This window comes from Nomascus leucogenys, chromosome 6 (assembly GCF_006542625.1).
Source record: "Nomascus leucogenys isolate Asia chromosome 6, Asia_NLE_v1, whole genome shotgun sequence".
Classification (NCBI taxonomy): domain Eukaryota; kingdom Metazoa; phylum Chordata; class Mammalia; order Primates; family Hylobatidae; genus Nomascus; species Nomascus leucogenys.
The window spans coordinates 109,181,332-109,208,697 of record NC_044386.1 but is presented as its reverse complement, the minus strand read 5'-3'; the positions used below and the strand labels follow the sequence as shown (position 1 = coordinate 109,208,697).

Sequence of the window (27,366 nt, the reverse complement as noted above, 5' to 3'; positions counted from 1 at the left end):
GACTGCAGCCTCCACCTCCTGGGTTCAAGAATTCTCCTGCCTCAGCCTCCCGGGTAGCTGGGATTACAGGTGCCTGCCACCACGCCTGGCTAATTTTTTGTATTTTTAGTAGAGATGGGGTTTTGCCATGTTGGCCAGGCTGGTCTCGAACTCTTGACCTCAGGTGATCTGCCCGCCTGGGAGTCCCAAAGTGCTGGGATTACAGGCATGAGGCAATGCGCCCAGCCCTTTTTTTTTTTTTTTAAGACAGGGTCTTGCTTTGTCACTCAGGCTGGAGTGCAGTGGTGCAATCTTGGCTCACCGCAACCTCAGCCCCCCAGGCCCAAGTGATCCTTCCACCTCAACCTCCCAAGTGCCTGGGACCACAGGTGCACACCACAATGTCCAGCTAATATTTTTATTTTGTGTAAAGACGGGGTTTTACCATCTTGCCCAGCCTGGTCTCAAATTCCTGGGCTCAAGCTATCCACCCGCGTTGGCATCCTAACGTGCTAGGATTATAAGCATGAGCCACTGCACCCGGCCAGTTTTTTCAACACGGTAGAAATTAACCAAAGGCTTGCAGAAATTGGAGAGTGTATTCAAGAAAAACAGCTGAAACTCAGTAAGAACAGTGAGCTCTGTGGTGCTTTAAACTCCCCTATTCCAATCTGCCCCTCCTACCATCCCTTCAAAACCCCATTCCCAGAGAACTGTCATTAGCTGACCTATTCAGAGGTCACACTCGCAAGGCTGTCTTTATTTGACCTGACCAAGAGCTCATCCAGTGCAAACAGCCTTTTCTCCAGAAGAAATTGTCAAAAACATTAAGGATAACAGTTTAGGCAAACAAGAGACTAACTAAAAACCTTATAAGGAAGAGCTGTAGAATGAGATGTTCATGGAGAGCTCTGACAACTTGACATATTCCTGGATGGGATTTAGGAGGCCACGGTGCATGTGTGGGCTGTGCACACGCTCAGAAAAGACCTGATAAAGCTCTTGTTTAGCATATCGTCAAGAAATATAAAATGGGCAATCAGCGGCCCTCAGGGCTGCTCTGTCTATGCAGTAGCCATTCTTTTATTCCTTCGCTTTCTTAATAAACTTGTTTCCACTTTACTCTATGGACTCTCCCTGAATCCTTTCTTGTGTGAGATCCAAGAACCATCTCTTGGGGTCTGGATCGGGACCCCTTTCCTACACAGTACTGCAGCTCAAAACAAAACAAAAAATATCCCCCACACAAAAAACTCCGGACCATGTGGCTTCACTGGAGACTTGTACCAAATGTTTAAAGAACTAGCTAATCCTTTACAAACTCTTTCAAAATATAAAAGGAACACTTCAAGTCATGAGGCCAGTATTACCCTGATACCAAAACCAAACACAAAGATATCAGAAGAAAATAAAACTACAGACCAAATGTAACTTAAGATCTTTTGCTCGCTAAATTTGTAACTCAGTGATAAATATTTTTAAAAACACTCCCAAATGGCTGATGGAGACTTACATGTTCAGGTGATGCCAAAAACAAAAAACAAAACAAAACAAAAAAACCAAAACCAAAACCAAACAAACAAAAAACAATTTCCCCCAATGTGTAGCTCACCCAGCTGGGCTTGGCAATGTTAAGCAATTTTTCCTTTAACTCCCCCGACTTCCTCCACCTTTGATGAAGTCTGAAAAGTTTTTCCACAGCAAAGGAAATGCTTCAAACTCTATAGTCACATCCTCAAAAGGTTTAACTCCGATGACCCAAACAAGACGCACACACAGCCTTTTGTAGTATTTACACTTTACCTATTCGTGACTTGATAGACATACTGTTTTTTTCCACTGTGGCTATCAGGAATAATGCTACTATGAAGATAAAGTTGTTCAAAGTAATTGTAACACAAACTCATCTTTTGAAACGTTTGTCTTACCTGCTACCTAGTTTGCTGAGGAAATTGACAAGGTTTATGCCTCTTTTTATGCTGCTGCTGTCTAGGAAGTTGCCTTGTATGTAGTAGGCCCTCAAATAATTGTTGATTAAAGCATAATTAACATCTGTTTTCTAATTGTGACTGATCTCCTTTTCAGTGCTTACTAAGTAACAACAACTGGATAGAACCATAGCCTTCAGAAGATTCCTGAAGTGAAGCAGCAAGCGGAAGGGCTAAAAGAAATTTTTAATTCTGAGTAGCCAGACGTATAAAAACAGACCAAGGCTTTAGTGTATTGGAGCTTTTTGCACACTGACCCTCGTGTGGGTTCTGTAAGTTTGGGTGAAAGGTAGAGGAGTGGGTAATTTTATATGTTGGTAATATTATGATGTTGACTGATCTCCTCTGATTACATTGCCATGGCAGTAGTTGACATTACCACGTCCTAATCATGTAAATGTAGTATCTGATAGATACTACCAGGTTTCATTTAAGAGACATTATTATGCAGAATGTCACTTGATGCTGTGGAGAGGGCTGAATCACAACTGCTATTTCATAGCCAGGAAATTGAGATCAACTGATTTTACTTACTCAGATAAGAAGTAGCTGGCTCTAGGGAAGCTAGAAATGGAAGTCTCTGTCTTTGATTCATTTTATTGGATTAGTGTTTCCCAAACTTGGCTAGTCATCAGAACAATGAAAAAGTCATTTTTAAAATACAGATTCCTAAGCTTGAAGTCTAATTCTACTGATTCAGAATCTCTAACGTGTCAGGCTACAATGATTCTATGTATGCTAGTGGTAGTAATGTTTGTTTTTGCTGCTGAGAAAGGCCAAAGGGAGGCTTATATCTGACTGTCAGAGGAGTGGGGTTTCGGAGAATAAACTAGGTCGGCTTCCATATCTAAAAAGGGAAGTAGACTGAAGATACAACTTGAATAGCTGTCACTCATGCTAAATGTCTATCAAATCACAAATAGATAAAGAGCAAATAATTCATATGTCATCAACTCATGAATGGATAAATAAAATGTGGTAAAGTGGAAATAATCCATTGTGTCATCAACTCATGAGTAAATAAATAAAATGTGGTACAGTCATACAATGGAATATTATTCAGCAACAAAAAGAAATGAAGTGCTGCTGCTACAACTTGGATAAACTAAGCTAAAAGAAGCCAGTCACAAAGGACCATACATTGCATAATTCTGTTAATATGAAATGTTCAGAATAGACAAACCCATAGACAAAGCAGGAGTCTGATGGCTGCCCAGGGCTGGGAGAGATTAAGGGAAAATGAGTGACTACTAATGGGTAACGAGTTTCTCTTGGGGTGATGAAATGTTCAAAAATTGACTGTGGTGATGACTGCACAATTCTATCAACATACAAAAGTCCACTCACACTGAATTGTATGATACGTGAATTATGTTTCAATTAAGTTGTCATAAAAAAACTTTGACATTATCTATTAAAGCTTCATATATGTATTCCCTATGGCCATAACTCCTCTCCGAAATGTATACCTAACAGAAATGCATATATATATTTTTAACCAAAATTAAAATATTCATAGAAGCACTATTTACAGGCCATGGGTGGTGGCTCATGCCTGTAATTCCCAACTTTGGGAGGCTGAGGCAGGCAGATCACTTGAGGTCAGGAGTTTGAGACCAAACTGGCCAACATGGTGAAACCCCATCTCTACAAAAAACACACACAAAAAAAAAAATTTAGCTGGGCATGGTGGCTCTCGCCTGTAATCCTAGGTACTAGGGAGGCTGAGGCAGGAGAATTGCTTGAACTTGGGAGGAAGAAGTTGCAGTGAGCTGAGATTGCACCATTGCACTCCAGCCTGGGCGACAGAGCAAGACTCCATCTCAAAAAAGAAAAAAAGAAGCCCTATTTACAACAGTCTGAAAAAAACAAACAAAACAACAACAAAAAACTTCACCAATAATATATAACCACACAATGAAATAGTACACAACAATGAGAATGAGCAAAGGATGGCTCCATGGAACCACATGGATGCATATCATTAACATTATTTAGGGCAACAGAAGCCAGACACAAAAGAGCACATAAGGTATGATCCCACTTAAATACAGCTCAAAAGTGGACAGAAATGAACTGTGGTGTTATTAATAGAAATCAGAATAGTGGTTACCACCAAATGGAGGGTGGCTGAGGGTGGAAGGGGATATGAGGAAGGTCTCTGTGGTGCTGGTAACGGGTTCATACAGTCTGAATGCCAAATACACAGTTGTGCCTCCTTTTGAAAATGTATGCAATTGCATACCCATCTACCTTGTTCATTTTTCTGGATTATATATATATATATATATATATATATTTTTTTTTTTTTTTTTTTTTTGAGACAGAGTCTTACTCTGTCCCCCAGACTAGAGTGCAGTGGCAGAATCTCGGCTCACTGCAACCTCCACCTCTCAGGCTCAAGTAATTCCTGTGCCTCAGCCTACCAGGCAGCTGGGATTACAGGCATGCACTACCACGCACAGCTAATTTTTGTATTTTTTTTTTTTTTTTTTTTAGTAGAGATGAGGTTTCACCATGTTGGCCAGGCTGGTCTTGAACTCCTGGCCTCAAGTGATCTGCCCACCTTGGCCTCTCAAAGTGCTGTAGGATTATAAGGCGTGAGCCACCGCGCCCAGCCCTGGATCTTATATTTCAATAAAGAATTTACTGAAAGAGACACGAGACTGTCAACAACAAACAAAAGAACAAAAACCCAAATGTGTACAACAGCATGAGCTCTGAGATGGTGCAGCCTATGTCTCTCACATTTTTGTGTCCCTCCAGTGCTTTGAATCTAAGGGTGCCCAGAAAGCATTCACTGAATGAATCAAGGAAGATATTCCTACCTCTACCTTTGGTCTAGGAGGGCTGAGGTGCTCTGAACATAAAGAACAATTCCGATGCCACCCACCTGGGCTTTCTCTCTCTTCGCTCTAATCAGTGTGTCTTGGTAATGCTGGGCCACTTCTGCAAGGACTCCCTCAAGTTTAGCTGCAGGAATCTGTAGGGCCTGCAGAGTCTTTTGGGCATCACCTTCATCCAGGGCTTCATTAATTAAACCAATGGCTAAAATCCCTAAATATAAAGAGACAAAGTTTTTTTTTTTTTTCAAATTAAGGAAGTTTTTAAACAAATCAATCATGAAACATGCTAACTAATCATAACTAATCATAACTAATCATAAATCCACCTAAGAGTAACCATGATTCAAACTGCAACTTACCATCCATTAAGCAGCACTGTTTTAATCTTTTAAATATTAGTGTTTATTTCAACTAAACTCATTTGTATTCATATTCCTATTGAATGCTCAAGTCCTTTTGTTTCATTTTTAATTGCTCTAAATTAAAAGCGATGAGGATTTTTATGAAACTGGCCTTCCCGTATAGCTTTCAGGTACACTGGAATGTTTAATCAAAAACATTCTTGAGTCACAAAGGATTCACAAAGAGTCTTAAAAAGGTTCAAGGGTTCTTAAAAAGTCACCTAAGTCAACACGTTTACAGAAGAAATAACAAGACTTAGCAATCTCTTCTCCAAGATTACACAGCAAACAAATGGCAGAATAAAGATACAAGCCCAGGGCTCCCTAATGCAAGGCAAGGCTCTTCCCACCAAGTCAGTTGAATATTTCTCACAGGAAATACAAATTAAAATTAGAAACATTCACTCCCCAGGTATCTTAGGCAGCCGTACTTCTTTTGTAAGGACTCTGCTGTATAATAAAAAGTCTGGCTGGTCTTTGTCTCTGGGGGAGCGTCTAAGACCCTTGGGATATCCTGAGTGATAGGTATGTTTCTGTTATTCATGGTGGGCCCCTCCGCCCACACCTGAATTTATGCCAACCAATGACTCCTGGTTGGCCTGAGAGTTTAAGGATGGAGGCTGGCCATGCTGGAAAGATCAACCATTGAGGTTTAGAGTCATGTGATACCAACCTGGCCTCCCATTCTCCAGGGAGCAGAGGCCAAATGAAAATTGAGTTTAATTGCAAAGCCAATACTATCAATCATGCATATGTAACGAAGCCCAGATAAAAACTCTGGACACCCAAAACTCAGGTGAGTTTCCCTGGTTGGTGATACACATCAATGTGCCAGGAGAGTGACACATCCTGAGAATACAGAAGCTTCATAATGGGGACTCTCACAGATTATTGCCTGATGATTCTCTTCTTTCAGCTGATCCTGATTTACATATTTCGTAATAAAATTTTAATCATAAGTCTAGCATTTTCTTGAGTTCTGTGAGTCATTCTAGCAGATTATTAAACCTGACCGGGTAGAAGGATCCTCCAAATTTGCAGCCAGTTGTTCAGAAGTACAGTGGCCTGGGAACCCTGCAGCTTTTAGCTTGTGTCTGAAGTGAGAGGAGTCTTGTGGAGGACCATGCCTACAACCTATGCAATTTGACCTAATTCCATGTAGTGTCAGAACTACTTGTTGTAACAGCATTTAAAAATAACAGATCATGTCCAATTACCTCCCCCAAAATTAAGTTCTTATTGAACATATACCTAATTATAGCAATTGCCTGGTGTTCTCAAAACAATATCCAACTTTAGCTTTCCGTGTTATATAGATATTTTCAATCTCTCACCCAAAAAATCCTTCTAGGAGTGGTATTTTGAACCACTTCATGGAATCACATCATCATTAATGGTGACATTATTTGGGGAGGACAGGAAGATAACTCACTCTCATGTTCTTCTTGCACCACCAGATTCACATGGTCCACGCAAGCTTGGATATCATTCCATGTAATGAATTCATTATTCTCTGCATGTGCCTGAGCCTTCAGTTTCATCAACTCATCGAGATACCTGCCCCAGACCCCCAAGTAAAAAGAGCATTAAGCACAGCATGTTTAAATATTCAAGGAACAAAGATTGCTAGGGTATCCCAACCATTTGATATATTCTCAAGGCCAGTTTTGGAACTGCGTGGTTACTTTAAACAAAGTGCAAAAATGCAACAGAAATCACTTATTCTCAATGTCCTGTTACATATTCTAAATTCCACGTTAAGACTAACTCTAGAAACAAAGGCAGCAGCTCAGGCAATTCCTCCATAGACGAGAAAAAAAGGCCACACATGAGCCATGAGCTAATAAATGCAGAAGGAATGACAGAGCAACAAATCATCATTCAGCAACTTTTACTGAAGGTACTGATATTGGAAAGATTATCAATTGGGTTAAAAATATCAGGTGAATGCTTAATGGAAAACTGGATATTTTGACGGTGCAAAAGAGATGATGTTCTAGTGATGAGGGAAAAATGTAAATACGCAATGGAAGTATAAGTGGTCTCCCTAATCCAGGGATCAATCTTAGTATCTCTAATGGTGGGAAAAGCGGGTTTTATATGCCTATTGATATGAGGCAATATGAAATACACATCATCAAAAATGTTGAACTGAATCGCGACAAGCCTATAGATTTAATTTCCAATTTACAGGAATAAGGCAAATATGAGAAAGCAACTAGAACTATCCATAAAATAGGACGTCTTATTTGGCAATCGGTCCCATCCCTTTAACAAGTCAGTCTCATGAAGAAAGGGACAATTCTAGATTAAAAGATACTCAAGGGACACAACAACCAGATATAATACATGTTCCTAGGCTAGATCTTGTTTTCAACAAAACAGCTATAAAGGACAGTTTGGGAACAACTGAAGAAGAATGAAAATGAACTAGCTAGGGTTAGATGATATTTAAAAAGTATTATTTAACTTTGTCAGAGATAGTGTTATTTTGACTACGTAACATATTTCAATAAGCCTACTTATATATTTAGGAACGGAATGTCATATTTTTCAGCATAACAAAGAATTAGATGAATCAAAGTAGAACCAAACAAAAGTATGACCATGATAAAGTAATAATGTCTGCAAAGAAAATCGGAGCACTGGCCGGGCGCGGTGGCTCACGCTTGTAATCCCAGCACTTTGGGAGGCCGAGGCGGGCGGATCACGAGGTCAGGAGATCGAGACCACGGTGAAACCCCGTCTCTACTAAAAATACAAAAAATTAGCCGGGCATGGTGGCGGGCGCCTGTAGTCCCAGCTACTCGGAGAGGCTGAGGCAAGAGAATGGCGCGAACCCGGGAGGCGGAGCTTGCAGTGAGCCGAAATCGCGCCACTGCACTCCAGCCTGGGCGACAGAGTGAGACTCCGTCTCAAAAAAAAAGAAAATCGGAGCACTGACATACAAAAGACAGAGTTAACAGCTATGTAATGGATTTATTCCCTTCACTCTGGACACCCACCTCTGACAGTTTTCTTCCTCAATATTGGTAAGACCAGTAACTGAACTGCTCAACTGCTTCCACACTGTATTCACATCTCCTGATTCCAATGCCCTGTTGATCAGGGCCACCGATGACAACATCTCCACTGCGACAGAGAGCTCTGGGTGGGTGAGATTATGCTGTACAGAAAGGGACAGAAGGGAAGACAGTGAGGAAAGACATTCTCCAAGACCCAGGGAGTTATAAGTTTAATAAAACCATAAGAAAACTAAGTTTATGCAAAAAAGTTCTACCTAACCACAGGCAGAAGTGGGTATTACACTCATGTCCACCGAAGTTTGCTCACAAACAGGACAGGTTTAGTGAACTCACTTCAGGACTCTGTCGCTGCAGGGTAGCCAGCTCCTTCTGATAGAGATCGGCGGCAAATGGATACACCTGGGGCAGCTGGGCTTCGGGATTCATCAGTTCCAAAACAGTCTTCTCAGCAACACCCTTCTGGATTGCAGCATTAATCAGTGCTACTGCTGCCAATCCTGTGTGAAAAACAGGAGTCAGAAACGCAGTGGGCTTAGAGAGCCCTCAGGGGAAGAAGGTGCCAATCTTCACGGGAAAAAAATCACATTCTGTGGCTATCAGCCATGAAGTTTGAAGTGGAACTTTTGTCTTTAAAAAAGCAGCCTCCTTTGTATGAAGAAGGGTGAACTGTACAGTATGCGAACCATATCTCAATAAAGACGTTTTCTTCGAAAAGCAGCCTCCTAAGTGTTCTCCTCATCTCTATTTTCTTCCCGTTCAATTCATCCTATATGCTACCACTACTTCCCACCTAAACCACCTCTTCCTTCTCCTACTGCCTGGCTCCTTAAGCTACCATTCAAAGCTTTCTACAATCTTTCCACCCCTTGATCTTACACAACTCAGCCCAAAACGTTTACAAAATTTGTATTCTAACCACCATTCCTCAAAGACGTCTTTCACTACCGGTACTTCGGCTCCCACCTCCTTTTTCCCTCATTGTCCTACACTAGGAACGTTCTTTTCTCTCCTCTTTCACCATCCAAATCTTAGCAATCCCTTAAGTCACAACTCCTCCAGATATTTCCCTAACACACCATGAAGTGTGTGCGAGCCAAAGTGAGCCTATATTGACTCCAGTTCTACCTTTAAAACTGGAGTAACTTGGCCAGGCACGGTGGCCCACACTTGTAATCCCAGCACTTTGGGAGGCCAAAGCAGGTGGATCACGAGGTCAAGAGATTGAGATCATCCTGGTCAACATGGTGAAACCCCGTCTCTACTAAAAATACAAAAATTAGCTGGGTGTGGTGGCACGTGCCTGTAATCCCAGCTCCTCGGGAGCCTGAGAGTGGAGAATCACTCGAACCAGGGAGTCGGAGGTTGCAGTGAGCTGAAATTGTGCCACTGCACTCCAGCCAGGCAACAGAGTGAGACTCCATCTCAAAAAAAAAAAAAAAAAAAAAAAAAAAAAAAAGGCACACAGACCAATGGAACACCAGAGAACTCAGAAACAAAGCCACACATTTACAGCCATGAGCAGAACATTTTTTGACAAAAGCACCAAGAACACACGTTAGGGAAAACACAGTGCTATGGTTTGGATTGGTTTATTTGTCCCTACCAAATCTCACGTTGAAATTTGATCCCTGACATCATCCTGAGGGTATGAAAAAAAAAAAAGGAAGAAACTTGATCCCCAGTGTGGTGGTGTTGGGAGGCAGGGCCTAGTGGGAGCTGTGTGGGTCACAGGAGCAAATGTCTCATCAATGGCTTCGTGCCATTCTCATGGTAGTGAGCTCTGGCAAGATTGGATTGGTTCTTGGGGAGAATGGATTAGATCTCATTAGAATGGGTTGTTATAAAGCCAGGACCCCTACTCACTACCCTGGGGATTGGTCTCTCTTCACATGAGCCCACTTGCCCTTTGATCTTCTCCTTCATATTGTGATGCAGCACAAAAGCCCTCACCAGAAGCCGAGCAGATGCTGGTGCCTTGCTTCTTGTACAGCCTGCAGAGCTGTGAGCTAATAAATTACCCCGCCTCAAGTATTCCTTCATAGCAACATAAAATGGGCTGAGACAGATAGTCTCTTCAATAAATGGTGTTGAGAAAACTGGATAACCATATGCAGAAGAATAAAGCTAGATCCCTATCTCTCATCATATACAAAAATAAATCAAAATAGATTAAAGACTTAAATCTAAGACCTGAAACTATGAAACGACTGGAAGAAAACATTGGGGAAATGCTTCAGGACACTGGTCTGAGCAAAGCCATTTAGCTAAGACCTTAAAAGCATAAGCAACGAAAGCAAAAATAGACAAACGGGACTATGTCAAGCTAAAGAGCTTCTGCGCAGCAAAGGAAACCAACAACAAAGTGAAGAGACAACATATAGAATGGGAGAAAATATTTGCAAACGATCCATCTGAGAAGAGAACAATAACCAGAATATATAAGAAATTCAAACAGCCAAAAAAAAAAAAAAAACCCCACAAATAATCCAATTTTTACATGGGCAAATAAGCTGAATAGACTTTTATCAAAAGAAGACACACAAATGGCCAACAGGCATATGAAAAAATGCTCAACATCATTAATCATCAGGGAAATACACATCAAAACCACAATGAGACACTTTCTTACTCCAACTAAAATGGCTTTTATCAAAGACAAAAAATAACAAATGCTCGGAAGGCTGCAGAGAAAGGCCTCATACACTGTTGATGGGAATGTAAATTACTATAGCCACTATGGAAAACAGTATGGAGAGTCCTCAAAAAATTAAAATAAAACTACATATGATTCAGCAATCCCATTGCTAGGTATATGGCCAAAAGAAAGGAAATCAGCACTCCCATGTTTATTGCAGCTGTATTCACAATAGCCAAGATATGAAATCAACCTAAGTGTCCATCAACGAATAAATGGTTAAAAAAAAAAAAAGTAGTGTATACACATAAGGGAATATTATTCAGCCATAAAAACTGAAGGTCATTATGTTAAGTGAAATAAGCCAGACACAAAAAGGCAAATACCTCCTGATCTCACTTATATATGGGAGCTAAAAAAGTGGATCTCACGGAGGTAGAGTTGACTGGTGGTTCCCAGAAGCTGGGAAGGGTAGTGGGGAGGAGGAGATAGAGAGGTTGGCTAATGGGTATAAAATAACCATCAGATAAAAGGAATAGGTCTAGTGTTAGATAGCACAGTAGGATGACGATAGTTAACAATAATGTATAGTTCAAAACAGAAGAACTGGAATGTTCCCAACATCAACAAAAGATAAATGTGTTAGGTGACAAATATTCCAATTACCCTGATTTGATCATTACACATTGTAGGCATGGGTCAAAATATCATACGTCAGTGCTTCTTGGTTGGTGTCAGTGCTTCTTGGTTGGTTTAAAAAACAAAACACATGTACCCTCAAAATATGTACAACTATTACATAGCAATTAAAACCACCACAACAACAAACTGGAGGAAGCCTCCTGCCACCAAAAGTACCTGGCAGTTGGTTATGGCTAGTAGGCTCAGGGTGGGGGATGAGGGTGACAGAAGCTAACCTCAGACCCTTCAATAACACAAAGCCACAACTTTCCTCCCATACTATTTCAATGGACTCTTACTTCTCTGATACTGCTGGGCAGCACTGTTTGCAGCATCCACTCCAGACTGCAGCTCTTCCTTCTGCAGGGGGTCAGTCTGACCACTCTGAGAAAAGCAAAGAAAATTATGTAAAGATTACTCATTCCTATGATTCAAGGCCTTAAGGTTCTCATCTCTCAAAAGCAGCACTAGGGACAGAGAGCCATAGTCATAAGTGACAGCTCAGGCTACATGCAGCCAAGGTGGCAGCCCCAGCTAGAGCCAAATGCCTTTGTCAAAGCTGGGGTAGAGTGACTTTACAGATACCAGTACATTCTTAAACATATTACATGAAAAGCCTCAAAACGTTCTAAGGAAAACGTGTTTGCAGAATTTAAGCACGTTAATGCTACTTACTTTGACCAGCGTATGCTGGATATTTGTAAAATGTGTACTTGCCCTTATTTAGACAAAAAAGAAAGCCCCTCATGTTTGTTCTTAAAAAAAAAAACCCCCACAAAATACAATCCCACACAATCTACCCTGACTGCACAATAAGTACTTTTCCAGTGTTGGCCAGAGCAAACTAACAAGGTGCAGTTTTTTTTAAAGTGCAAATTCCTGACGTAAGAATGCAAAAATATTCAGTTTTCCCCATTGTCTTTTAGTTGGAGAGAGAGACAGCTGAAGTGAAGGAGTGGTTAGAATGGGGATGGGTGGGTATTGTCTGTTTATTTTAAAAGAGGATTCATAGCTCTAAAAGCAAAAGTGAGCTGAAGACAATGTGTATTTTACCTGAGGATTTTTTTTTAAACTAATTTATATGCAGAGGAAAAAGCTGTATTACGGGGAAAAACAAAGGCAGCATACATATCTTTAAATGACAGCATGGGATTCGAATGGATATATACAAACTCTTGCAGCTTCAATCCAGATTATGTTTACCTGTCTCTTCTGCTGTTTATCACTCAGCAGCTGCTTCAAGTACCAGTCGCTATTCTGTTGCTGTAGTCCTCGAAGACCCAGGGCTGGTGACTGTAGAGCCTTGAACAAGGCCAGTGCATCTCCTTGTTCTAAAGCCAGGTCGATATTTGCTAATGCAGAAAATGCTGAGGAAAAAAGGCAAAAGCTTATGAAAGGACTATGTTAACAGAACAGCCTAGAATAGTTTTCCTTCCCCAAAACCAATCTCAGTCCCAGATAAGGAAATATAACTCAGAGAGCCTTTACTCTGTGGTTCTCAGAAGCATAAGATCTTGGGAATGGAAAAGAACCTCAGAGTCATCAAGTCCAGGGGTTCCCAACAAGCTGTTCATCGGATTTCATACAGATTCCCGGGCCGCACTCCCAGCCTACTTAAAAACTTCCAAATGTAGACAGCTCAGCACCAATATGGAGCCACCAATCCAGACCAACATGACGCTTAAATTCCCTTAAAATGCCAAGTAGTTGTCCAGATTATACTTACAGACTACCAAACAGGAGAAAGTATCTCCCATGGCCATTTACTACATCTTTGGACAATTTTGTTTCAAAAATATTTTTAAAGCTCCAACCCTAAAGTTCACACTGAATACATTCCACTGCTCCTCCCTATGACAGCAAATGCCTTACTAGCAGCCTTATTTCCTTTAACCATGTCTTACATAGCATCATTTTGAATCCTCTCATTACCCTGATACTTCCTGAACACACTCCACCCACAACAGTCAGTGCCCAGATATCAAGGGTGGTCCAACCTGTGCAGAGTGAAAGGGGTCATCTTCCCCCTTTCCACATTCTCTCTTCTAATCATAGAACCTGAGGTCACACAAGCTCTATAATACAATACATGACAATGAAAACCCAGATGTTCCTTCATCTGAAAATGATAATGAAGATACCTTCCCTCATAGGAATATTTTTAAGATTAAATAAAATCATATACATAAAAGCACTTTATATATTGTAAAAACAACCAAAAAGGTATTCTTAGCCTGAAAGACAGAATAAGATAATTTCTGATTTCAGAAATGATAGCCACTAAGGAATCATAATTACTTTTTTTTTTTTTGAGACAGAGTCTTGCGCTGTTGCCCAGGCTGGGGTGCAGTGGTGCAATCTCGGCTCACTGCAAGCTCCACCTCCTGGGTTAACGCCATTCTCTTGCCTCAGCCTCCTGAGTAGCTGGGACTACAGGCGCCCGCCACCACGCCCGGCTAATTTTTTGTGTTTTTAGTAGAGACAGGGTTTTACCACGTTAGCCAGGATGGTCTCGATCTCCTGACCTCGTGATCCGCCCGCCTCGGCCTCCCAAAGTGCTGGGATTACAAGCGCGAGCCACCGCGCCCGGCCTAATGAGCTTCTACAAATTGCTGTATGCATGAAATATTGCATAAAGAACTTCACTAGGCTACGGATCTGCATTTTTCTGGCAAGTATGAAGTAGTCATTGTGAGTTCTTTAGCAGAGTAGTGACAAAATGATAATTTCAATAAATTAATTTCCCAAAAGTAACACATATATAACAGTCAATATTAAAAGTATAATCTCATTTTTGTTTAAATATGTTTTGGAGGCTAGGCAAGGTGGCTCACGTCTGTAATCCCAGCACTTTGGGAGGCCAAGGTGGCAGGATCACTTGAGATCAGGAATTTGAGACCAACCTGGGCAATAGAGCGAGACTCTGTCTCTTCAAAAAAATTTAAAAAATTAGCTGGGTGTGGCAGCACATGACTGTAGTCCTAGCTACTAGGGAATTTGAAGGAGAAGGATGGCTTGAGCCCAGGAGTTTGAGGCTGCAGTAAACCATAATCACAACTGCAGCCTAAACAACAGAGTATAACTCTGTCTCTTAAAGAAAAAAAAAAAATATATATATATATACACACACACATATATATGTATATATATATATATATATACACACACACATATATATATACACAAAAATATATATATATATACACACACACATATATATATATACACACACATATATATACACACACACATATATATACACACACACACACACATACACACACACAGTTTTGAAGGACATACAAAAAAATGCCAGTAATGATTATTTCTAAGTGATGATTATTGCTAAGTGAAGGAGTCTAATTTTTGTGATTTTTTATTTCTAGACAGCTTGCATTATTCTTTAAAGGAAAAACAAAAATATGTTACTTTAAAAAAATAGAAAAATAATTTTTTTTTGAGACAGAGTCTCACTGTTGCCCAGTCTGGAGTACACTGGCACCATCTCAGCTCACTGCAACCTGTGCCTCCCAGGTTCAAGCGATTGTCCTGCCTCAGCCTCCCGAGTAGCTGGGACTACAGGAGCACGCCACCATGCCCGGCTAATTTTTGTATTTTTAGTAGAGATGGGGTTTCACCATATTGGCTAGGCTGGTCTCAAACTCCTGACCTCAGGTGATCCACCCGCCTTAGCCTCCCAAAGTCCTGGGATTACAGATATGTAAGTGCTGGGATTAATCAGCCACTGTGCCTGGCCAGGAAAATAATATTTAAAAGCATGTAATAGGGTGAAAGAGTGAAACTGTAGCCAAAAAGACTACTATGACGCTACTTTCAGTGTAGGAACAAGGGGCTGACTGAAGATAAATAATTAATACGGAGGCATAGAAACACAAAAGATTGTTAATAAGCAATTATTGCTAAACAAATCCACGAATGTCTAAAGCAAGTAAATTAAACTACGTTATAAGTCCCAGAATAGATCAACATTCACATTATAATATCCATTAAAGTGCTTGACTCAAGAACATACTTACTATTGACTTTGTTTATATTGCCTTGAATTTCAGCTTGCGTGAGCAGCTCCTCATAAACATCTCTTTCTCTCTCTGAGTTTTCCGTCTGAGGATGAGTAAAAAGCGTAATTAAGTTAGCTTAAGGCGTCTAAGAAGACCACATAAATACACCTGTGCTCCTCCTGCACCATAACACTACCAAGAATATGGGTGTAGCTTAAGACCCTTTATAAAGAACAAAGCAGGCACAGTAACTCATGCCTGTAATCCCAGTGCTTTGGAAGGCCAAGGTGGGAAGATGGCTTGAAGCCAAGAGTTTGAGATCAGCCTGGGCAACACAGCGAGACCCCATCTCTACAAGATTTTTTTTTTTTAATTAGCCCAATGTGGTGGCACATGCCTGTAGTCCTAGCTACTCAGGAGGCTGTGACAGGAAGATTGCTTTGCCCAGAAGTTCAAGGCTGCAGTGAGTTATGACTGTACCACTGCACTCCAGCCTGGGCGACTGAGCGAGACTCTGTCTTTTTTTTTGAGATAGAGTCTCGCTCTGTCACCCAGGCTGCAGTGCAATGGCACCATCTTGGCTCATTACAAACTCTGCCTCCTGGGTTCACGTGATTCTCTTGCTTCAGTCTCCTGAGTGGCTGGGACTATAGGCATGCACTATCATGCCCAGTTAATTTTTTTGGTATTTTTAGTAGAGAGGGGGTTTCACCATATTGGCCAGGCTGGTCTCGAACTCCTGACCTCAAGTGATCTGCCCGCCTTGGCCTCCCAAAGTGCTGGGATTAGAGGCAGCACATCCTTGCCTCAGATCTGAGCAGAATGGGCACATACAGAACCACAATCTTGGAGTCTCACTGGTGACGTAGGCAGGGGCATGGCAGCAGCTACTTGCCTGCAGGCCAGTTTGGCACCTAACTGGGAAATTGAAATCCCTGCTCTATGATAAGAGATACAAAGAATGTTCTGAGAGCAGGTTGTTTTGTCATCAACCACGATAAATTTGTGTGAAGTTTTTTTGTGTGTTTTTTTTTTCCCTGAGACGGAGTCTCACTCTGTCTCCTGGCTGGTGCGATCTTGGCTCACTGCAGCCTCCACCTCCCAGGTTCAAGCGATTCTCCTGCCTCAGCCTCCCAAGTAGCTGGGATTACAAAAGCCCATCACAACACCAGGCTAATTTTTGGACTTTTAGTATAGATGGGATTTCACCATGTTGGCCAGGCTGGTCTCAAACTCCTGACCTCAGGTGTTACACGTGCCTCGGTGTCCCAAAGTGCTGGGATTACAGGCATTAGCCTCCATGACCAGCCTGTGTGAAGTCTTTTTTTTTTTTTTTTTGAGACGGAGTCTCGCTCTGTCGCCCAGGCTGGAGTGCAATGGCGTGATCTCGGCTCACTGCAAGCTCTGCCTCCCAGGTTCCCACCATTCTCCTGCCTCAGCCTCCCGAGTAGCTGGGACTACAGGCACCTGCTACCATGCCTGGCTAATTTTTTGTATGTTTAGTAGAGACGGGGTTTCACCGTGTTAGCCAGGATGGTCTTGATCTCCTGACCTCGTGATTCGCCCACCTCGGCCTCCCAAAGTGCTGGGATTACAGGCGTGAGCCACCATGCCCGGCCGCCTGTGTGAAGTCTTAAATGAGATCCTTAGATTCAGTTTTTTCAAAGTCAGAATCATTTAACTTCCACATACGCATAACAATTGTACAAAAACATTTTACCCCAGAGAATCTGGGAAAGAGGAAAGACTATGTTAATATTTAGAGATAATCTTTCCAAAGGGCACTATTAATTTTAATGGCTATGCTCTAGAATTTTATTTATATAAAATTCAAGAAGCAGAGGTCAAAAAGGAGTCTCACACCAAAAGATTAGATACTGCATCATTCCATTTGTATAAAATTCTTAAAAAGGTCAATGGCAGCAACAGAAAACAGACTGGTAGTTGCCTGGGCTCAAGGGTGTGGGTGAGGTGGAAACTGACTGCAAAAGTGCACTAAGGAACTTTTTGGGGGTGATGGTTAAATGATCACATATATTTGTCAAAACTCAAACTGTACATTTAAAATTCGGTGAATTTTGTTGTATGTAAACTGCATCTCAATAAAATTGATGTTTAAACTGGAGCCATATCAAATGATGGAATAATATAAATTAATTTGAATAGATGTTGCATTTACCCTGTTTTTAGCATTTGTCATTTTGTCCTGCTTAGCCTGGTAAAGTATATCCTGGTAAGTGGATGCCAAGGGCTCTTCAAGATTTACAAGCATGGCATTGGGATTTTTCAAAGCTGCAAATGTGTCGGCTGGAATTCTACGGTCAATAGCTTCATTAATAGCAATAACAGCAGCATGTACTAAAAAAAAACAACAAAAACACTGAGATTATATAGATTACAGGATGTATATCACAATAGAAAACAACACTGCACCCCCCAATAGAGATAGAGGCTCCTTTTCACAGAGAAATAACAACTGGGGTTCGAAGACTGGCTCCCTGGGCCAGGCTATGAGCCTAGCCTCTTCCTTACAGTATGCAAAGCCACAGCTCCATCTGTGATCCAGTGATCCATGTTTGGGATGGTGAATTTGGAATCTCACAGAGAAATACTCATAAGAGAGCCTTGCAAGGAGCACTTCCTCTGGAGATATTTGCCTTAATTACCAAGTAAACACCATAAAACAATAAGAAACTCAATGAGCCACGGAAATGCAGGACTTCCTTTCTTTTTTTTTTTTTTTTTGAGACAGAGTTTCACTCTTGTTGCCCAGTCTGGAATGCAATGGCGTGATCTCGGCTCACTGCAACCTCCGCCTCTTGGGTTCAAGTGATTCTCCTACCTCAGCCTCCCGAGTAGCTGGGATTACAGGCACACACCACCATGCCCAGCTAAATTTTTGTATTTTTAGTAGAGACGGGGTTTCGCATGGCCAGGCTGGTCTTGAACTCCTGACCTCAGGTGATCCGCCTGCCTCCGCCTCCCAGAGTGCTTGGATTACAGGCATGAGCCACCGCACCCAGCCAGGATTTCCTTTCTAAATGCTTTCACTTTAATCAGAATTAATCACGTATTTCCAAATAACAACAGCATGGAAGACTATGTGTTTACAACTACATCTGTGGACTTAAACTTGCTAGCAAGATTCATAATGTCCTAGATCATCACTATAGAATTAATTATTGGAAATGGTGGCAACAATCCCAGTTGAACCCATGAGATTTCTCTCTTCTTACATGCGGCTTCATCCACTGACAGTTCATTAGCCAGGATGCCCCCAATCTTGCTAAAGGCAGGCATCTGGATGCCATACTTCTCCAACTCAGTCTTCATGTTGTTGATTTCTTCTTCTACAGGAGGGAATTAATAACCAGTCAATCAAGCTAAGCACCTTTCCATAACCAAGAGAAGGGAACATATTCCTCAACTATGCAATGGGATAAAATGGCATTTACCTTTTAAGGTTTTAGAAGGTAAAGATACAATGTATGGAAAGCACTTAACACAGTAACTGGTATATAAAATGCAGTCAAACATTATTATTATCAAGGGCATCAAAAATAACTATAAAGTGAGAAGGTCCTACAGGAAATAGTTTTTCAAAATTGCTACTTATGGCATTTCCTACAATGAACTTACAAATGGAACAGCTTTAATGTGAGCTCAACAATAAGTGAATCACAGACTAAGTCAGTTATCTCAGTCTTTACAATCATTAGCTGCTATTCAACAATTTCATTTCTAAGGCAGAAAGCCAAATGATAAAGAAAACATGTAAGGTCTGGTCCTTTCCCCAGGTCTGGTGAATAACTTCCCTGGAAGGAAAAAATATCATGGACAAAAACTTTCTTACCAATTTTTAAACTTTCAGGCCTACAAAATAATCACCACTTTGAAAGACTTGAATCTATCTTACCCTTAAACAATATTACCACTGCCCTTTTCCTCCCCAACCCCTCATCTCTTCAAGCATCTGGCTATAGCAAATACACATAGAAACACCCACCCAAATAAGCTTAAATTTTAAAATTACTAAATTGGCATCTTTGTGTCATCTCACTCCCCACTCTCCCTCTTGCTTTGCCCACAACAGATGCTTGATAGAATGGAAAGGGAAAGATAGTTATAAAGCTTTTTTCAACATACCCAAACATTTAAGGTTATGTGTTAACATTATTATATGTTTTACATATGTTAATGTTATCCCCAATTTACATATAAGAAAACTGAGACTCACTAATCATGTTCACATTATAAGTGAGAGAACAGAGCTTGAAATTCCAAGTTTAGTGTTCTTTACCCCACATTAGAGAAGCAAATTATTCATATTTTTTTCACCTCCACTGCCAGAGTATTCTTAAAGCCCTAGGTCTTTAAAATTGGTACTGCTGGCTCTCCAGGCTATTTCCACATAATTCAAGCATTTCCTGCCAAGTCTGTAACTCCTTACCTGTGAAGTCAACCTTTCCATATAGGTCTTGAATCTGAGGGGCCAGGCCTAGCTTGAACAGGTACAAACTAGAAGATACAATATGCAAAAGGTTAGGCCTCCCAGCTGTGCCTAGCTGCCACCCTTAAAAGGGGAAAATCAGCATGAAGAATAAAATAGAAGCATTCTGAACACTGAGTCTCCCAGTACCCACAACAGTCTCCTTTGTAGTTACAATACTCTATTTACCTCAGAGTTTTTTTTTTTTAGTTTAAATGACAACATTGTCCTAAAAAGTCACATAACACAATGCAAAGAGCACTGGACTGGGAGAAATCAGTAGGCACAAATTCAAGTCCAGGTTCTGGCACAAACTCAACGTATAATTAGATGTTCATGGCCAGGCACAGTGGCTCATGCCTGTAATCCCAGCACTTTGGGAGGCTGAGGTGGGCGGATCACCCGAGATCAGGAGCTCGAGACCAGCCTGGCCAACATGGCAAAACCCTGTCTCTACTAAAAATACAAAAATTAGCCAGGTGTGGTGGCATGTGCCTGTAATCCCAGTTATTCAGGAGACTGAGGCAGGAGAATCGCTTGAACCTGGGAGGCAAAGGCTGCAGTGAGCCGAGATCACACCACTGTACTCCAGCCTGGACAACAGCGAGAGACTCCGTCTCAAAAAAAAAAAAGATGTTAACATTAACGTTAATATAATGTGAAGTGTCTCTTCATTTGTTTGCTTTCCTGTAATCAATAAGTTTTAAATAACAAGACATTTTAGAAAAGCTTCATAAAAATGATTCAGATGGCAAATCTCAAACTGAATTCATATTACTGATGGAAAAGTTTAATCCAGGTAATTTAACAGTTTTAGATAAAGAATATTCCATGTATTTTTACTTTATCAGGTTGGTGAAAATTATTTTTACTTCTTAAACTTAAAAAATAATCAACTAGACTCTAAGCTTCATGAAAGCAGGGACAATACAGGGCTCATTCACTAATGTCTACCCAGAGCCTAGCATATATTAATAAACATTAATCAATATTTGACAGATGGATAGACGGATAAATTAATGTCCATAAGCCGGTGTTAAGTGGATTCTAAAGCCCTAGCTGATCAGAACCAATAAATTAGAAGAGATCAGAAGGGTATTTTACAGATATTGACAAAAGCAAGACATTGACCGTTTAAAGTAAGCAGGGAAATAAGAAATATATAAGAAATAAATCATAGAAACTTAAAGTGGTATACAGTTTTTGTAAATAATCTATAAACCTCAATATCATCTAAATACAAACACGCATCATGTACACTGCAATCACAGAATTGATCAAAATTTAAATTGTATTTAATAAACCCAGATGTATAATAGAAAAACAAAAAAATAAATCAAGTATTCTCAAAACACACTAGAATTTATACATCCACAGAAGCTAATCATTTTCTCAGAGAAGTGCAAGTATAAGTCATATATATATGATTAAATGCTTTTCTTTCAGGTAAAACACTCAAGATGGATATATAAAGCGCCTCTCTCAGAAGATTTTAAATGTATTCAAAAAATTCTCCAGACTGGGTGTAGTGGCTCACACCTGTAATTCCAGTACTTTGAGAAGGAGAGGCAGGAGGATAGCTTGAGGTCAGGAATTCAAAACAGCTTGAGCAACATAGCAAGACCTTGTCTCTACAAAAAAATTTTTTTAATTAGCCAGGTATGGTGGTGCATGCCTGTAGTCCTAGCTATTTGGGAGGGTAAGGCAGGAGGATAGCTTGTGCCTGGGAGGTTGTTACAATGAGTCAAGATCACACTTCTGCGTTCCAGCCTAGGCAAAATAGTAAGAACTCTGCCTCTTTAAAAAAGAAATTCCAAAGCAAAATAACTAATAACTTTTTATACATGTAATATGTTTCCTTATATATTTTTCTCACTAATACATGACATCTGCATTCTTAATTAAGAGAATATTTTTCTCCAAGAATTTCTTTCTCATTTATTCCTACTTGGAAATAGGGAACAAGAAATTTTAAGAAAGTTCAAGAATGTTGCTGATATGGTTTGGGACTGTGTCCCTGTCCAAATCTCATGTCAAATTGTAATCCCCAGGTGGGGGCCTGGTGAGAGGTGATTGGATCAATGGGGGCAGATATCCCCCTTGGTGCTGTTCTCCTTACAGTGAGTGAGTTATCGCTAGATTTGGTTTTTTAAAAGTATGTAAGCACCTCCCCACCTCTCTCTTCCTCTTGTTCCTGCCATGTAAGATGTGACTGCTTCCTCTTTGTCTTCTGCCATGATTGTAAGTTTCCTGAGGTCTCCCCAGCCATGCTTCCTGTACAGGCTGCGGAACCTTAAGCCAATTAAACCTCTTTTCTTTATGAATTACCCAGTCCCAGGTATTTCTTTATAGCAGTACAGGAACGGACTAATACAGTTGCTTTCACAGTACCAAGAACACTGAATTGGCTTTTAATGTCTTTCAATGGTAAATTAAAGGTGCTACAACCGTATCACTGGCTGATATAAAAAGCAGACGTGGGCACCATCTTTCTTTTAACTCTCTTTAATTATTACGAGTATTTTATGGAGATACTGGAGCTAAGAATGGATTCAAAATGGCCAGTTAAGTCCTCTTACCCACAATCAAAAGTACTTAGCTTCACACTGAAACTTATAAACCCTAATGGTGAACAGCACTTTCCAATCTTTGCTCCTGCTCTCCCATGCCTACTTCTACAAATATACTGTTAGGCACCTATAATGCGTCAGCCTGTAACTGCGCTTCAATTTATTTTTCTTATTTCCTACTTAAGCTGTACTTTGTAGCAATGGGCAGAAGGAAGCTATGTTAACCTATCTGGATTCTAATTATCTTTTCTGTGAATGGTGAGTAACCTAGAAGTCACTATGCCAATCTCAAAGATTATTAATAAAGACCCTGAAACACAGCAGGTAATTAGGAAACAGAATCTACTACAGGTCCACAGTCCCTTATCCAAATTCTTGGAGCCAGATATGTCTGAATGATGAGTTTCTCAGATATTAGAAAGTGTATTTCTATTTACAGTGTATATGGTATTATAAAGTATCCCCAGCAAGCCCTGGGGCAGCATCCCCAATCCAATACATTACTTTCCGCAGAGAAACACACAAACATAATCATACTAAGGAGACAAATGAGCTTACACCAAACTTAAAATCAATTTTCAGATAGTTTAGGGTTTTAATTTAGGATAAGAGATTATGGACCTCTTTAACCCCCAAATCAGTTATTAGAATAACAGAACAGGGGAAACAGGAAGAAAGTATACAAGTATTTTGAGAATGGAAAACTGGGGTCTTATCTGAGAGTGGAATGTTATCTACAAAAGTAATTTAGTATGATTAAAGTACAGTGACTATCTCTGGAATAATGCCAATCAAGACTTTAGAGAAAACAAAAAAAGGCAAGCAGGGAGGATACAGAGAGGTAGTACTTTTCTGTCACTGTTGATCCAAAGGGAGATGGAGCCTTATCCAATACAGCAAGGTGAGGAACCTGCTTTGAATATGGTTGTGTTTTGTCATAAAAGAAGACACTCTCAGCAATTATAAATACTTCCTATATATTATCAAATGTTGCCAATCCACCCTTCAGGAAAAACACCATAAAAAAGAAACCATAAATCACGAAACACACTGCTCTATATATACTTTCTAAGCCCAGACTGCATATTCAAGAGAAATGGAAAACAACAGCAGACTTCCTCTCTTTCTCATTCTGACTCTACCACTAGGAAGGCATAGTTAATTCTTTAGGCTCTACTACAGAGAATTTGAAGGCCTGGAACCCAGGTTACACTGCAGAGTAGTGGCTACACAACTAGCAGAGAGGAATTCTGCTTCCACCTTCCGATGTCCATTGCAGGAAAGGCCTTCACAAGATTATCAACATGGACAAATCCCATGCAACACTAAGCCAAACACAATACTCAGAATTAATCTGATCTGCACTCAGACACACATATTTGGTAATGTTTTGTTTTGTTTTTTAGAGACAGAGTCTCGCTCTGTCATCCAGGCTGGAGTGCAGTAGGACAATCATAGCTCACTGCAGCCTCAAACTCCTGGGGTTAAGTGATCCTCCCACCTCAGCCTCCAGAGTAGCTAGGACTACAGGTGTATGCCACCATGCCCAGCTAATTTTTTTATTTCTTATAGAAATGGGGTCTCGCTACATTGCCCAGGAGGGTCTCTAACTCCTGGCTTCAAGCAATCCTCCCACCTTGGTCTCCCAAAGCACTGGGATTACAGGTGTGAGCCACTGTACCTACCCAGCCTCAGACACATATTTGAAATTGCTACATTCTCAACACGAGATCCACAAGTTCTCAGCTATATTCATTCTTTTGTATGTTTCACACTGATTCCAATGATACCACAGATCTAGTACATGTTTGATCAAGAAACTGGAGACAATAGTCTTCTTATAGATCAGTATTATATACCTACTCCAATGTAATTAACACTTAGCAAGCACACATAGAGGATGCCATATAAGAAGTGCAGCCCAAGCAAAAATCTCACTCATGTCCCACTTGCTCTGCCATCTTCTCCTTTAGTCCTGTGGCCATCAAGTAAATCTGCTAAAATACTACACTACTGTACCACAGGTTGAGTATACCAAATCTGAAAATCCAAAATCCAAAATGCTCCAGAATCTAAAAATTTTTGAGCACCAACATGACCCTCAATGCTATAATTGGAGCATTCTGCATTTCAGATTTGGCATGCACAACTGGTAAGGATAATGCAAATACTTCAAAATCCAAAACACTTCTGGTCCCAAGCATTTCAGATAAGGGATATTCAACCTGTATAAGCATCTACTAATATGCCATCCCACCATCCTTCTAGACTTGTATCTTTTCCTTCCAATTTAATTTAGTATTCTGGGGACCTGAAAATTAAGTCACATTCCAAATTTACCATGACATTATGGGAAAAAAAATATTTTGTATCATTTCTTACTATCATGTTTGTGTTGGTATAAAAATTATTATTATTACTTTTTTTTTGAGATGGAGTTTCGTTCTTGTTGCCCAGGCTGGAATGCAATGGTGCAATCTTGGCTCACTGCAACCTCTGCCTCCCGGATTCAAGCAATTCTCCTGCCTCAGCCTCCCGAGTAGCTGGGATTGCAGGCACCCGCCACCATGCCCAGCTAATTTTTTGTATTTTTAGTAGAGACGGGGTTTCACTATGTTGGCCAGGCTGGTCTCGAACTCCTGACCTCAGGTGATCCACCCGCCTCGGCCTCCCAAAAGTGCTGGGATTACAGGCCTGAGCCACCGCACCTGGCCTATAAAAATTACTGAATAAATGAACAAATGGCTTAACAACGGCAAGGACCTAGATAACTAAATAAGAGACTGCACCCCAAGTGAATGCATAGTTCACAGAAACACTAGATCAATTATGAAAGATACCAGGTTTTCAGAACAAAATTATCTGCTATTAAATAAATAAATCCCTTCTCCAAACTCCCTAGAAAAACACAGCTGTTTCTCACCATTTTGTTCAGATAACAGTATTTTATCCTATTTGGAACTTTTGAAACTAATGAAAAAACTTTTTCATTCTTACCTCAAGGATAAAAAACTACACACTCAATTCAGATGTTATTCATAATTTCCTTATTTTGCCAAGAAAATTTGATTACCTGAGAGCATGGATACAGTAGATACATCTTGGCATGTTCTTTCGATCATAGATATCTGTAGTTTCTGGGTAAAAAATCTAGGGAGAAATAAAAGAAACAGAGTAAGGTGTCCATTCACTGTGTTCATTTGACATTCACCAATCATCAATAATACAAATCAAACTATGGACAGTTAGAAAACATCGGTGGCATTCAGCGAATAACTTCATTAGGGTGAACAGACATTTCCTCATAAGAACTGCAAGGAATAAAATGCTATAATACAGAATAAAAAGTACTACTGGGAATCTCTATTTGGTCAACCCACTGATTTTCATTAGGTGTGAGAAGGTGATTTACTTATTTCAGACCCAGATACAGGCATATGAAGACCAAGTTCTAGTCCAGTTTAAATCACTGGACTGGTCTGAGTATGAGGTTTTCAGAACTACAATGCTCCTAGTTACTATCTATCATGCCTAGATGGAGAAACAACTCAACAATGAACATTTACTAAGTGCTCTGGTTTGTGCAACCTGCTACATTTAGACATTGAAAAAAAGTATAAAATATTAAAATGTGTTTAATGCTTAGGAGAAATGGGAAGCTACACAGATGAAGTAGCTAGAATAGAGCATGTATGAGGGAATTTGGAAGACAAGTACTTTTCCATGGTAGCACTTACCAAAATCAATCATTTGTGTTTATCTGTTTGGCTACTCCAACAGACTATAAGCCACATGAAGGCAGGGCTAGATCTATGTTATTTATTAACTGCCATATCTTTGATATCAAGCCCAGAGCCAGGGTCATGGAAGCTCTACATTCAATGAGTTAGTGAATGAGGTAGGATAGGAACAGAGTAGATTTTGACTGGGAATAGCCTTGAATTTCAAGACGTATTCTCACAGTCATGTGGCACCATACAATTCAATCTGTAATTTAGGGAAATAAGGGGTGACAGTGGTTTGGAGAAGCAAAAGACTGAATAATGAGGTGAGAAGAATTTGGATAAGCAATAAAGGCCTATATTAAGACTGTGAAATCATAAACTAAAGAAATGAGTGAATCATGATGAGAGCAAAAGGCCTTCCAAACAAGAGAAATAGCCAGAATAAATAAAGCAAAAATAATCATGATGTGTTTGTGAGACAGTAAGGCAATATACCCTATTGTTTTTTAAAATCTACAGAATACATTCTAGAAAATAACAGAAAAATAAGGTTGGATAGGTAGGATAAAATCAAATTATTATGAGCAACTTGAAAGTCAGACAAGTCTGAACTTGATAAGCAGGACATAAAGAAGTAGCCTAGCTTTGGAGCTAAGGATAAAAATAGAGCCCTGGGGAGATCTGACTGGAGACAGGACATAGCATATGTTGACTAATGGGAGATTGGAGCTGGGGAGGTAGGCTGGGAGGCTATTTTAACAGTGGATGGATAAAAGAGATATTTGAAATAAATGGAGAAGGCTTAGGGAATGACCAGATTTAGAAGTTTAAGGTATCTCCAAGGTTTTGAGACTGGATGACTGGGAAAATGATGACTTGGTACCATTTATTACAGGGGAAGGGAAGTTCAGTTAGGGAAAAGGTAGATGTAGTTTCAGATATGAAAAATTCTAAGTGACAGAAAGCTATCCAAGGAGAAATGTCCAGCAGCCAACTAAAGATATTGT

General features: G+C 40.3%; 1 protein-coding gene across 1 annotated transcript in view; it reads right to left on the bottom strand.

Moving 5' to 3' along the window:
* Positions 1 to 27,366, bottom strand: part of IQGAP1 (IQ motif containing GTPase activating protein 1) — a 112,849-nt gene that overhangs the window by 41,746 nt on the left and 43,737 nt on the right. Inside the window, exons 5-15 of the mRNA XM_003268502.3 lie at positions 25,708 to 25,784; positions 20,026 to 20,093; positions 18,812 to 18,925; positions 17,755 to 17,933; positions 15,594 to 15,678; positions 12,760 to 12,923; positions 11,856 to 11,940; positions 8,574 to 8,737; positions 8,220 to 8,380; positions 6,647 to 6,771; positions 4,861 to 5,024 (exon numbers count right to left, since the gene is read on the bottom strand). Of these exons, the coding sequence (XP_003268550.1) occupies positions 4,861 to 5,024; positions 6,647 to 6,771; positions 8,220 to 8,380; positions 8,574 to 8,737; positions 11,856 to 11,940; positions 12,760 to 12,923; positions 15,594 to 15,678; positions 17,755 to 17,933; positions 18,812 to 18,925; positions 20,026 to 20,093; positions 25,708 to 25,784 (1,386 nt within the window). The remainder of the gene's footprint in view (positions 1 to 4,860; positions 5,025 to 6,646; positions 6,772 to 8,219; positions 8,381 to 8,573; positions 8,738 to 11,855; positions 11,941 to 12,759; positions 12,924 to 15,593; positions 15,679 to 17,754; positions 17,934 to 18,811; positions 18,926 to 20,025; positions 20,094 to 25,707; positions 25,785 to 27,366) is intronic.